Below are 14,413 nucleotides of genomic sequence, written 5' to 3' on the forward strand. Positions count from 1 at the left end.
TAGCTAGATCTTCACCTTTTTCTGTAGTCACCTTATCTTCTGTGTTATTCTGTATTTTCCCTCAAGTCAGTACAAATTATGCTGTCATCAGGGAAAAAGTAATAACTTTAACAGACTTTTACTGTATGACTAAATAATAATAATTGGAACAATTAAGGATGATTACTTACTTCATGAGGCAGTGTGAGGGATCTCATGTATTTACTTTGTTTTTCTGTTGACTTGAGTGGACTGGGTCATGTTAGTCTTTGTAAGTCTCAACCATATTACAATTGCATTTTTTTCTGTCATCTATATGTGAGGCAGTAGCTAAGTAGTTTAGTGCTGGTACATGATTATGGCTGACTGAAACAAACAAAACATGTTATTTATGACACTTATTTTACTGGGATTTGTTTTGTTTTCTGTCAGCACGTGGAGGAAGATGGTCCTGCTCATGAGGCAGGTCTGCAAGAAGGTGATCTAATAACGCATGTTAATGGAGAACCAGTCCATGGCTTGGTGCACACAGAGGTGGTAGAACTCATCTTAAAGGTAAGAATCATCTATGTTGCTGATGGCTGATGTATTGAGGAAGGTCTTGATCATTACCGCAATTAAATGGTCATGTTGCTTGTTAAAAAGCAGTTTTGTAAATGGGTTATTGTTTTGCTGGTCTAGGGTAGTATAATTTTGTAAAAGAGTAAGTGGATGTTTATCTGTATATTTCACAGCTAAAGAATGTATGCTGACCACCGTCCCAGAGGGTGGTCTTCTAAGCACTGTCACTCAGCAGGTCATACATGTAGCTGTTTCCAGTAGAAGTGAGGAGTTAATGACATTTTGCATGCATCCCTACTGGCACTTCCAATGCAGCAGCAGCTCCATTATAAAATCTGTTCTCAGATATTTTCCATTGCTGAAATGTAAAACTACTTTCTGCAGACTTTATGCAGCAGTTTACAATTTAGTGCAGAATGTGTTTGAAACATGCTTCATTCTCAACATTTCAGTGTTTTCCCAATTTCTGATTTTATTTTGCTGACACTATCAGATGTATTCCATTGATGCTACTGCAGGGAAATTGTTTGATAACAGCCCTGATTTGTGGTTGTTTCAGACCAGATCTAAAAATTTCTACTTACCACCATTAAAAGGTGAGGAAATGCCCCTGTTAACCCCCTTTAGCCCCTTGGCTATCTGGTTCCACTGAGTTCTCTCACAAGAAAGACCATTCTTACTCCATATCTTCAGACTACAGCCTGTTGAGAACTCTTGACTTAATAGTGGTAGATTTTTTTTTTACGGGATTAGTTAGTTAATCCCTTCTTTAATCCTTTTCAGTCATGATCTGTGCAACTGGGGCAAGGTAAATAAATTTCGATACTTTAGACTAAGCCATAGATCGGCATACTTTTGGAAGTTGGAAAGAAACTGTAGCCCCAAGGGGGAAAATCAACATATACAAGCAGAAGCTGCAAATTTCCAGAAATATGGTATTTGGAGGTGCGGTCGGAACCCCTTGAACCAGAAACCCTAGAGCCTGAAGTAATGAAATCTTAATCACTAACTGCCATACTGTTGTCCTTCCAAGGCTGAAATATTTCCAAGCTAGTCAGGGACAACAGGTGAACTTTCACATAGACACTTTAGTTGGATCTGAATGGATTATAATCCTATTGATTAAGGACAGGCCTTTGCTGATTATGTATCAGATTTTCAATTCATTGTGCTATTTCAGTAGTTAGACTGTCATCACTTTTGAAGTCACAGCAGCAACAAGTTTACTAATACTGTATGTTTTTTGTCCCTCTGGCTGGCAGCAGTTTCCAGTACTGCACCCTTTTTGCACAAGTACAATTATTAAGCATCCAGTTAAGAAAAATATTTTTTTTCGTTTCAGAGTATGGTACCTTTGATGCTAGGAATTTAGTCTAGATGGAATTATGTCAAGAATGTGAAGCCTTCTGTATAGGCAAAACAAACAGAAAATTGAAAGAACGTATATGTGATCATCCGTCAGAGATGCATAAAAAAGTTGAAACAAATGCGTTGTACAAACACGTTATTTTAAGTTTGTAGTACTGCAAGTTATTTTAGAAAAAATAGAGGAGGTGATTTAAAAAGTGATACAGAAAGAGAAGTGAGCAAATGGATAGATTCAGGGCACAAGCATGTCCAGGTTTAAATGAAGCATTTACCATTAAACAATTCCTGAAAGACTTAAGAAATAGAATTAAGTGAATATATATTTAAATTTTAATTGTAAAATGTTAATTTATTGTCATGTGATTTTTAATTGATTTTGTTGTATGTATAAAGACTTTCATTTCCTGCAATGCTTTTCTGCCTGATGAAGCTATTTGTAGCGAAAGTGCTACTTGCGTTATTAATGTTCTTGGTGCTGCGGTAGCGTTGTCGCCTCACAGTTAGACGTTGCCCGTTCGATTCTCAGTTAGAGCATCTTCTGTGTGTCGATATGCGTGAATGGGCGTTCCTTCGTTGAAGGTTGTGCGTAAGGCCTGGCAAGCCAGCACATGAAAGTCTACCTCCAATCATTAGCGGACCGGAGTTCCACTGTGTCGACCCCTAACCGGGAAAAGCCGAAAGACACAAACAAAAATTATGTTGCTTTTTTAAAGTTGTCATTTGGTGGCTGTGGTACCAGTTTGCTTTTATTTTTATGTATTAAGCCTTATATATACTTCCAGATAATATCTAAACAAAAGATGATTTTCTCTGCTGGACACATCACAGTCATACCTCTCAACCTCTTACAGCAAAAAATCTGGACAAAGCCTGACAAAATGGGGGGACGAAAGCTCAAAAATAGGACAGATTTTAAATATTGGTCCTATAAACTTAAAATGTTGCTAGAATTACAGGATTTGTCTTAGCATGCGTTTTTTTAAAGGACATGAAGTCTGAAACACAAATGTATATCATTATTTAGTGAGTTCAATCCTTACTTCATCCCAGTGATTTGCCAGAAAATCACAATTTTTTTGAGCAACAGATCAAAAATATATGGCAAAAATCTTGACATTCTGTGAAAATCACAATATCCTTCATGAAGCCTTTATTCTGAGTGATCTAAATTTTGATTGGCAAATTACAACCTCAGACTCCCTTTACAAACTTTATAAATCATTTTTACAATGTCACTCCGCTAATCATCCCCCCCAGGAGTGGCCTTAGGTCAGCTGGTGGCCTAGGCAAAAGGTGCCCCCCACCACGCCACCCGGTGCCCCCATCCTGGTCTACCTACATCAAATAAACACTGAAAAGGTGCCCCAGATAGAGTGGCGCCCTAGGCGGCCGCCTAGTTGGCCTATGCCTATGGCCAGCTATGATCCACCCCCTCACCCCCCACGCACACACACTATATTCAGCAGTAGTAGTACAGGCATTCTGCACTAGACTGGATCCTCTCCTCTCAGCCAAACCATATAAGCACCTCCAATCGCCTCCCTGATATATAATTAGTGATCATCTTCCAACATTTGTAGTACAACACCACAGCAATGTAGACAAAGCAGTCCTATACAATCAAGTATGCAGTCTTTCTTCATTTAACAAGGACACCTGTCCCTCATCACGTGAGCCAAACTCAAGACCTTAATTAGTCACTTACTTCAATACAACTTTTTTCAACAATCTTGCTATGATTCAACAAAAAGAATTAAATCAAACCCTGCACGTTGGTTAACCAAACAACTTATGTCATAAAGAGATAAAGCCTGGAAAGAATGACACTGTAGTAAAACACAAGTCAGCTTACATATTTTTTGACAGCTTAGAAATTGTGCTAAAAACAAATTAAATCAGACAAACAGTGCTATTTAAGCCAGTCTTCAGCATAAATAGCAAAACAGTCCTAAACTGTTCTTGGCCATAATAAATAATATACTGCACTATGGCCACACTATCACACCTCTGCCAACCACAAATAGCACTGCTATGACAGTATTGCTACTCAGTTCAACAGCCACTTCATATAACCAGAACTTGACTTAACTCAAAGTTAACCCTGCTACTGTCTTTACCCTGCTTATCTGTACTGATAAAAATTCTCCTTCTCTCAAGTTTGAACCTGTCCAAATGGCTACCAATAAAAGATATCTTCAAAACCCTGGAAACCCACCACCTTAGAAAATGTATTATCTTCTGTGTGAATGTATTAAAATGGTGCAGGTGTCTTTGCTTACATTACTTCTATACTGATAAACCAGTCACTCTGGAAGAAAAACATCTCTCATTCCTCTTGCACAAAGGTGGAAATTTGACTGAATTTTTCCAAGTAAAGACCTATATGCGTCAGTTCTCAGCTTCTCAAGTAGCTTATCAACAATAAACGTTTTCAGACTCAGCATGGTTTCCATCTCCACCCTCCTTAGTTTCATGAACACCATAAACTTTCAAGGAAATGCAGATAACCTTGTCTCTTTCCTTAGACCTATCCAAAGCTTTTGATACAGTCTCGTTAAAAATTACTAACCAAGCTTTCTTCTTTAGGACTTGATCACTCATCCCTCTTGTGGTTTCGGAGGTACCTATCAAATAGACTACAATTGTATTTTCCCCATCCCTGTTACTGTTCCTCAAGGATCACATCCTTATAAATTATCTCCACACTGGGACCACACATGCCAACATAGTGCAATATACAGATGACTCTACCCTTATCTGCTCAGCTCCTAACATACTGTACCTTCAGCAGGTCACTCAAGTGCTTCTCATCTATTGAGTCTTAGTTACACCACTCCAACCTAATCCTGAATGCAGAGAAAGCCAAATAATACTGTTCTTACCAAAACAGTACAAAACCAAAAACATAGCTTTAGCTTTACATTAAAAGACAGTGCTACAGTATAAATGTTATTGCAGACAGAATTGCTGGATGTTGTTATAGATGAAAACCTAATCTTTGAGCATCATATTCTTCAAGCCATTAAAAAAATTGATAATAGTTTATCAAGTTAATGCACATCTCTCAGAATCTGCTAGGAAAACCATAGCTTCATCATATCTTCTCCCATCACTGCTTATGCAGTTCCCATTCTTAATAACCAGCACTCTACATATATGAAGACATTGGATGTATGCTATAACAAAAGAGCTAAATTTGAAACTAACCTTCCATCCAGAACACATCACTGTGTTGCCCTTAAACCATTATACTGGATTGAGCTTCCTTACTATATCTGTCCTACTCAGTTTATTACTGCACACAACCTAATTTATAAACCCAAAAATTGTCCTTCTTTAAGGAACATTCTCCTGCACTGTTCACCTACAAGGGAACTGCTCTCAGGAAATAAATATCTCTTAATTTTTAGTAAATCTAAAACCATAGCTAGTGACTTACATTACTCAAGTTATGTCACTAAACTGTGGAACAACATACTGATTGAAGTATGACCAGTACAAAACCTAAAATGCTTTAAAGGCAGACTCAAAGACTACCTGTCCCAACTCCTGGTTATGTTCCTGCTCTGCACCTGGATAATCATGCCACCTCATTACTCTAACTGTATATTCTTATAACCATTGTCTTTTCTACTTGTATACCAACATTTGAATAAACTGTCTCTATTTTTGTATTTATTACATATTTGTTATTTGAGTCTTTTCTTTTGTTCATGCCTATGTATGTTTTTGAAAACTTTTTGTATTAGTTAAACCCACTTTGGGTAGTTTAAAAATTGTAATCCCATGCTGTGTTTTATGTTTTAATTTGAATCACAGGTTATGTTTATAATGTTTTGTGTATTAATATGTAAACATTCTTCCGAGCATCTGCTAAAAAGGAGTCTTGCCCAGCTAGACTATCCCAGTCAACAAATGGAACTTACTAAATAAATAAATAAATAAATATGCAGTTAAGGGACTGCGAGTCATACATACTCAATATTCCACTGCTGCCCTCGTAATTCTTTTCAAGTAGCTACTTCCTGTCCTGTCTTATAACTGTCTTCATATTTACATCTCCCTTCTTTTCCCTTCTAATGCTAGTCATTTTCCTCTCCACACACACTTACAGGCCTCACAAGCATTTTCTTTGTAAAAGCCTTCCCTCAGACTCTTCTTGCACTCAAGATAACACCAACAAACTCCCATTAGCCTATATTGTTTCTAATCACATTCTCCTCTCAGCCTCGGAACACACAACCTTTTCTTCTGATCTCCATTCAACAAGATAAAACACCTTTCAACTTTATCACTCTCTGGCTTCTACTCCTGTTTTCAGGTGATGTAGAAATGAAACTTGCCCTCTTTAAATCTCAACATTAAATATCCTCCCTAAACTGCCTCCAATCGTCCTGCCCCATTCATGGTGTATCTGGCCTCAAGTTCAGCCTCAAAAACAGTATGAACAAATTGGATAACATCCATACATGGTTCCTGTAAGGAAATGTCAGTATCATCTCTGTCTGTGAAACCTGGCTTAAACCATGCTTTCAGCTCCTCAGCTTCTGCTTCATAAATGTCAATTATATCTGTGAAATCGAACCATATAAGTGAATGCGTGTGTGTGTGAGTGGATCTCACACCCTTCTTCTCTGATGCTGATGAGTTCTGTCCAGATTGACTTTTACACACACTTTCACTAAATTAAGAATTGACCTACTGTACTGTATTGTCATTTCACTTTGTAATGTCTGTTGTTTCACTGCCCTTCTTCTGTTGTTGTCTCCATAATTCTCAGATGTGGCACACTTTTCCTGGTGACCTAAAAATCAGGTTTATAGGTCCTGCTGAGCAAGACCTTTTCATCTCTGTAACTGATCTTGGACCATTTCTTCTCTAGAGCTACCCATCTTACTGATTCAGTGCTTGATGTTATTCATTCATTCATTCAGTGTGGTAACTGTGGTACATCACTGATCAAAATGGATCTATTTCACTCTCAGCCCAGACAAAATAAATGACTATAGACAAGCAAGTTATCTTAGTACAATGTACCTTTAAAATTTCCAATTTTAATCTCATTTAGCATATTTATAGGATATTTTCTTTGCAAAGATATCCATTAAGTTTATTCAGCTGTCTAACTAAAGTCTCATCCTTTGAGATAATCCTGGTCACTTGTACCAGCTGGACTTTAACTCTCTTTTGGCCAATAGGGTAATTACTAGATAAGTGAGAATCTGGGTTTACAATGTATAGAAGAAAAACTACACATTTCAACATTTCTGTCTACCTGTATATCCAAATAATTAATTCCAATCCTTGATTGCCTGTGACTTTAAAAAAATAATATATTTTGAATATAATCTAAAAAATTCTTTTAACTTATCATTCTCATTCTATGGTATAAATATGTCATCCAAAAAAACCTAAGAAACACTAAAACCAGAAGCAAAGGGTACATTAAATATATAATACTGCTCCCAATACCACATGATCAAATTTCCATATAAAGGAGCGCAGGACACCCCCCTTACCACTCTGATAATCTCCTGGAAAAAATTCTCCTTCAAAACAGATAAAATTATCTGTTAGAACAGCTTCCATGAATAAGGACAAAACATTAGTATCCCCATGGGTTAAAAATCACATTCAAGTAAAGTTTCTGTAAATAATTTTATGCCAACCTGATGAGGAATAACAGAAAAAAGGTCCACTGCATCACTTGTAACAAAAGCCAGCTTTATAGAAAACAAATAATTGTCAATCTTCTTTTTCTTCTTTCAGCTTTTCCCAGTTAGGGGTCTCCACAGCAGATCAGCTGTCCGGTCATGATTGGCAGTGGAGTTTTACAGTATCGAGTTGCCAGCCCAGTGCCCAACCTTCCACAGAAGGCACAGAGACACATGCACTCACGCCTATGGCCAATTAGAGAGTCCTTTGGGATGTGGGAGGAAACCGGAGCACCCAGAGGAAACCCACTTTGACCACAGGGAGGACATGCAGACTCCACACAGAAGGCACCCCAGCCGAGGATTGAACTGGAGAACCTCTTGCTAGACGCTAACCGCTGCACCACTGCAGCTGCCCAAAACAAAGAATTGTCAATACTTTTTAGAAAGTGGTAGGAGTACTTCACAATATCGAAGCATCTTTGCTAAAATTCTGTAACACACTTGTTATAAACAGCAAGGGGTTCTCTGGACGTCGGTCATCCCAAATATCTTGTACATGGGGGCATCCACTTTCAAAGTCATGCTCCCTCATACACACAGTGTAGTGACTGCAGTCAGATCCAATAGAAGCATAGTAAAGAATTTTAACAGTAAGTATTTTTTGAGATGATGCATTTTAGTAGTTTGTTTATTTGATATTATTTCCTTTAAAATGTTTTGATATACAACATATTAAGTAGGTTTTGTGCTTAGTTTTACATAGTACTGTTTTCCTTTTACTTGTACTGTAATATTGCTGGATTTAGGTGTTATCACTTGACCTATATTTTGATATTTAATCATGTTATTTGATTTACCAATTTGAAAGTAGAAACTGCAAGGAACCACCATGAAAAGTAAAAAAGTTTAATGTTGAACGAGCGCTTTCACGCACACACAGGTGCGCTTCATCAGGTTACAATTAAACAAAAGGGGCTCTCCGTTTATATACAAGATACAAGCATCAATTAATCAATTATATAAACAATAATGATTTGATTAACTCTGCAATCAATTCACTATTTAAAGCAACAAGCTGAAAACGTCTTTTAATGCTTTTTCTCATAGATCAAACCAAAAAGACCATTGTCAAACTTGATAATATATTTTTTAGGTTCTTTTTCATGGAAACAAATTCAGTACCCTAAGATCAAAAATAATAATTATATATTCATTGCGTCTCCATTATAAAACTATTTATATAAAATATTTATAAAAGACTGTTTATATAAGTATATATCATAGTGTATATAACACACTTCATTTCAATCATTCAGAAATATTATCTTATACAAGTATTTATATAATAAATAAATAACAACGTAGCAGAATCCATTCATTCGGATGTCACTATGATATCCGCTAGCTTAGTCAGCAAAACAAATATAGCAGATAGTCGACCCTATAACATAATGACTTCTGTCCTTAATTAAGAGCCCCCACAGACCATAATTTAGTACTCAGTCAAAAAATTTTTTGATCGAGTAGAGCAACCCCATTTCATAATTAATAATAATTATCATGAAAATTTTAATTAGGACTATTCCATCACTCATATTAATACGTTCTAGTATCTTAAAAACATGTTAAGATAATTTAAGAAATATGAAATAATATAACTTAATATAAATAAATACCCTGTCAATGCGCAAATAACATTATTAAAAGTAGTAAATCAACATCAGTTTATATAAAAATATTAATATGTGTCAAACTAGAACAAAACATCAACAGATATTCATTTACAAAAACGTTACGCTCACTATTTTATTTATTTATCTGATTTAATAGAGCGTGCTCAGTCAACGTCAAATTCATTTGAACTGCTGATGTGCCTACAAAGATTAATCATAAACTGCTGCAATAAATAAATGATAATAATGCCTATTCTTCACTATATAAAGGATTGTAAATAATTATATATGAATTTTATCATATCATTTTATGTTTTTAATATTTGTATACACCAAACTAATCAAAAAAGTGTATTATTATACTGCATGAAAAGCAATTTACCAATTTGTGCTGATGAATTCCTTATACTTCATGGATGAAAGTGCTTAACGTTTTTAATAAAAAGTAATTAGTGCTTTTGGGTCTTTTTTCCTGGTTGTAATACTGATGATATTTGTGTGGTGTGTTGGTTCTTAGTCTTTATTTTTTCACTTGGTGTTTCTGTTTTGGTTCTTTCAAAAGTACATGTAAACTAACACGTAGAGAAACATGATCTTAAAAGTATGTATGATGCCTTTAGTACTACCAGCAGAGGGCAGACATGGAGGCAGTCTTCCAGAGACATGCTTGGTTTAGAATTCAGCCCCTTCTAGAAGATGTGAGGGGTAATTGTTAAATAATTTTTCAAATAAAGATTTGTTTGCATCCTTTTTCCAGGAAACTTTTAAGTAACTAGAGGAGAAGGAGGATACTATGGGGTCAGTCATGCATGTCTTTCACTTGCCTCCCTTACTAAGTATTACTACACCAATCAATGGTCTTTCTACACAGGAAACATACTTGGGCAGACCTATTCAAACTAAAGAAACCCTTTGAAAAAGAGGAACATTTGAGAGGTCCAAGGGCTGGGTGAGCTGCAAGGAATGGAGAGAAGATGAAATCACGAATCCTGACCGTCCTGTTCTTCCTAGTCCTTTACTTCTTCCACCCCACCCTTTTGAGTACAGTGCCTCAGTGATCCTTAAGTTCTTATTGTAGAAAGCCCTTTTTGTGGTGGCCAATATACGTGCCAGAAGGATATCTGAGATATTAACTCTTATATGTCAAGATGTTTCATAAGGACAGAGTAAGCCTTAAAACTAAATTCCATTCCCATCTAAGGTAATATCAGAAGTGGCAATGAGTCAAGCCATAAAACTACCAGTGTTTTATAAGATCAGCAGGAAAAAGTGGCGAGAATAATACAGTTGACAGATTTGCTCAGACAGTCAAGATAATACAAAGAATGAACAAAAGCTTCAAACAGTTGGACCATTTTTTCATATCCTTCATGACAGACAGGGTAAGCCTGTATCCTTCCTTCTTTGAATTTATTTTGTTTTGTACAAGGTCATAATAGTAACAGAAAAAAATACATGACTGTTTCAGGTGTGGGCATTTTCTTTGTTGCTGAGTGTTCACTAAAAAATGGTCCTGTTACTGAGTTCTTGTATTCCTTTGCCCCCCCCCCCCTCCCCCCAAGTGCTAGGCATGCAGACATCATATTTTGTATCCACTTCTGATCATCTGCGGCTAATGCAGTCTTTATGGCATCGACTTGGAGAAAACACTCAGGAGAGAATCTTTAACTGAAGGTTCCATCAGTCTATTAGTCTGATTGAAATGCCTTTACAGAATTTGGAGACAAAGAAGCAGGAACGTAAAAGTAGTCATAATTTTAGGAGTTGCAGTGCAGGAATAAAAAGAAGTAAAGAGCTATTGTGCAATACAATGTTGTTTGTCTTTTGTTTGTTTGTTAGGGGTCACCACAGTGGAACTCCGGTCCACTAATGATTGGCAGTAGACTTTTCACGAACGCCGAGGTGCCAGCTCGACGTTCAACCTTCAACGAAGGCACGCCCATTTACGCATGTCTTTCGAATACCCACCCAACCGCAGGGAGGACATGCAGACTCCACACAGAAGGCTCTCCCTGCACTCCAGCCGAGAATTGAACGGGAGAACCTCTTGCTGTGAAGCAACAACGCTACCTCTGCACCACCACGGATCAGTACAATACATTACATAATTCTCTGTGTAAATGTATTTTTTATAAGATACAATTTACAAAGGTCAAGAATGGTAATTTTTTGTTAGAAATATTTGGACAGTATCCTTAATAATAATGCAGTCGTCTTAGTTATCATAATTGACCATCTGTTCATGTGCTTATTGCACCAGTTACTATGTTGTAAAACGTTACCCAAATATATTTTCACAAATTTGGTTATCCTTTGTGGTTTGTGATCAGTGAAAGACTAAAACTTCAATACAGTTGTAATCTAAAACTGTGATCTGGAACTTCAGTGTATCCCTCTAGAGTGCGACAGCATTTCTGTCTACTTAATTATTTTACCCCAGCATATAGCTACGCATTCCTTGTGATAACATTACTAAGGATTTATTTTTATTTGTTATGTGTCAAATTCCCCTTTAAAGGGAAAGACGTATTTAATTTTGTGCATAGTTATAAAGTTGAAGAATGGTGTAGCCTTACATCTTAGTTCTTTTTTTTCTTGAGAATAACTTATAATTTGTGTAGCAAAGAACTTTAGGATTGATAGGATATTTTTTGTACTTTGACAGAGTGGGAATAAGGTTTCCATTTCAACAACTCCATTTGAGAATACTTCCATCAAAATTGGACCAGCTCGCAGATCCAGCTACAAGTCCAAAATGGCTCGAAGGAGTAAGAAAAGCAAAAGTAAAGATGGGCAAGAAAGGTAACGTCTTGTGCAATGTTAATATCTTCTTTTTCAGCCATTATGTAATCACTCATTCAGATGTTAATCCCTTTGTTCAGAAGTTTCAATTTAGTAATTTTTAGTTTTGATTCACACATGCATGTGTGTGTGTGTGTGTGTGTGTATACTAAAAACCTCTGCCTGACTACACTCTGTTTCTGTCGGTCCCACAGGCATCCCTCAGTAGTGTGCACAGCTTTAAGTACCATTTGTACTTATGATTGTACTTGCATATTGAATCAAAAAACCTGATGTAGAAAGGCACCATCTTTTGACTTAGCTTGTCTGCCCTTGCTTCATTGGAATCCCCAGTAGTGTACTCGCTTATACCATATTCCATTCTTTTTTAATTAGTACTCTGTTGAGTCATAATTTACTGCATGTCCCTTTCTAAAACCCCTGGCATAACTACATTATTTTCTTACTTCTCGGTGAACTGCAGCTCTCCATTGGTGCGTAAATAATAAAAACAAACAGAAAGGTAACATTCAAACCAAAATGATAGGCTGCCCTATTTCTGTAGTTGCTAAAGTTCTCACTGATTGTTTTCTGTTTGGTGACTGCTGCTCCTCCCGGAAGGTGCAACCCAGTCTATTCACCCTTCGGGCTCACTCCACTCCCCTAACCTACCCCCAAATTTCACCCGCCCCCCACTACCTGTACTTTTATACATCCCCTGACTCCTCCCCACCCAACACATCTCCAGTCACAATACACGTAAGCCAAACTCCACCCACCTGTAGATCTACATCACCCCAAACATCCACCCCTCCTACAATGCTCTGCATAACATCTCTCCCTATAACCCCATTTGCCCTACTAATCTCTCTTTCTTCTCTTACCTATCTCACACTTTTTCCCCAACCTTTGTCATAACTCTCACACACACTCCACTACATCTAACCATCAACCTCACTTCCCATCCTACTCATCCATCTCTCATGAACTCTTTACCTCTAACCCAATCTATTTTTTCAAACAAAAACTGCTCCCAACCCAACCCCCCTTGTACTCCCCTCTTAAATGTGATACCAGGAAATCACTACTCTCACACAACCCAAGCTACCCTTGCCCAACACATTGCCTCACTCTTCTACTCCACATCTCTCTCACTAGCCGGCGACATCCACCCCAACCCCATCACTAACATCAGTCTCACCAAACCCTCCACTCAACCCACAAACTCAAAGTCCATTCACTTTACAACACTTAATGCACAAAGCCTCAAAAACAAAATCCTTAACCTTCATGCCTGGCTCTCCCATAACCACCCCAACATTACCGCCGTTTCTGAAACCTGGCTGAAAACCTATATAAAAGATAGTGAAATCCTACCACCAGGTTTCCAAATCATTCACAATGACAGAGCCCGCAAAAAAGGAGGCGGAGTAGCAATAATCTACCCCTCCTCCCATACAATAACTCCCTACTCCAATAAAATATCAACCTTTGCCACTGCTGAAATTATAATAGGTTTACTAAAAATAAACAAGCACAAGTCCATATGTATTGCTGCCCTCTATATTTCCCTTGGTGATAATATCAAAAGTCTTGAAAACATCTTGTCCTGGTTCTCCTCCAGTATAAAAAATGAAACCTATATACTCGGTGATACCAACATCAGCTGGAATACTATTAACTCTGAAGCCCCATCCCACACAATCAACCTGTACAGCTTCTCCCAACTAATACAATCTCCAACCAGACCAAATAAAAATGGTACCTCTGGTACCATCATTGACTGGATCCTAACAACTCACCCAAACCTTATCACCAAAGCCTGAACATTACCTGATCCTCTCAGAGATCACCTACCACCCTTCGCCGACTATCTCCCATCTCTACTGCATAAACAACACCACTATATCCAAACCTGCAACCTCTCCTCTTTCAACTCTCTAACCTTTTCCAAATGCTTAAAGCATACTGACTGGTCCCCTCTAAAAACCCTTCCTCTAGATGATGCCGTTTCCTACTTTAACAACTCATTCCTAACCATTCTCAATCAGCAAGCCCCCCCTCGAACCAAATGCATCAAAACCAATCCCTGCTCATTGTTATCAAACGATACTAAAGTAGCCTTGCACCAAAGGAACAAAAAATGGAAACAATGTAAAAAAATAACCCTAACACCCTCCTAGAGTGTAAGCAACTACGAAACTCCACAAAAAGCTAATAATTAAAGACTGCAAAGTCCACTTCTCCAAATTCCAGTGCTTGCACTCAACAAATCCCAAATAATTCTGGGACTCCATCTCATCCATGCTGCATCCTGGCAGCAAAGAAACTCCTGCCAAGACCCCAGCCTCTCCAGCCTTGAAACAGCCAGCCAGTTCAACTCATTCTTCAGAG

The 14,413-nt window shown here is 37.5% G+C and overlaps 1 protein-coding gene across 7 annotated transcripts in view; it reads left to right on the forward strand.

The window, feature by feature from the left end:
• MAST2 (microtubule associated serine/threonine kinase 2) overlaps positions 1-14,413 on the forward strand; it is a 2,532,505-nt gene that overhangs the window by 2,467,115 nt on the left and 50,977 nt on the right. For all 7 annotated transcript variants that reach the window (XM_044085935.1, XM_044085937.1, XM_044085936.1 and 4 more), the window contains 2 exons: positions 412-534; positions 11,904-12,040. In XM_044085935.1, coding sequence (XP_043941870.1) covers positions 412-534; positions 11,904-12,040 — 260 coding nt within the window. The remainder of the gene's footprint in view (positions 1-411; positions 535-11,903; positions 12,041-14,413) is intronic.

This window comes from Protopterus annectens, chromosome 10.part0 (assembly GCF_019279795.1).
Source record: "Protopterus annectens isolate FY-2018-M chromosome 10.part0, PAN1.0, whole genome shotgun sequence".
Classification (NCBI taxonomy): Eukaryota; Metazoa; Chordata; order Ceratodontiformes; family Protopteridae; genus Protopterus; species Protopterus annectens.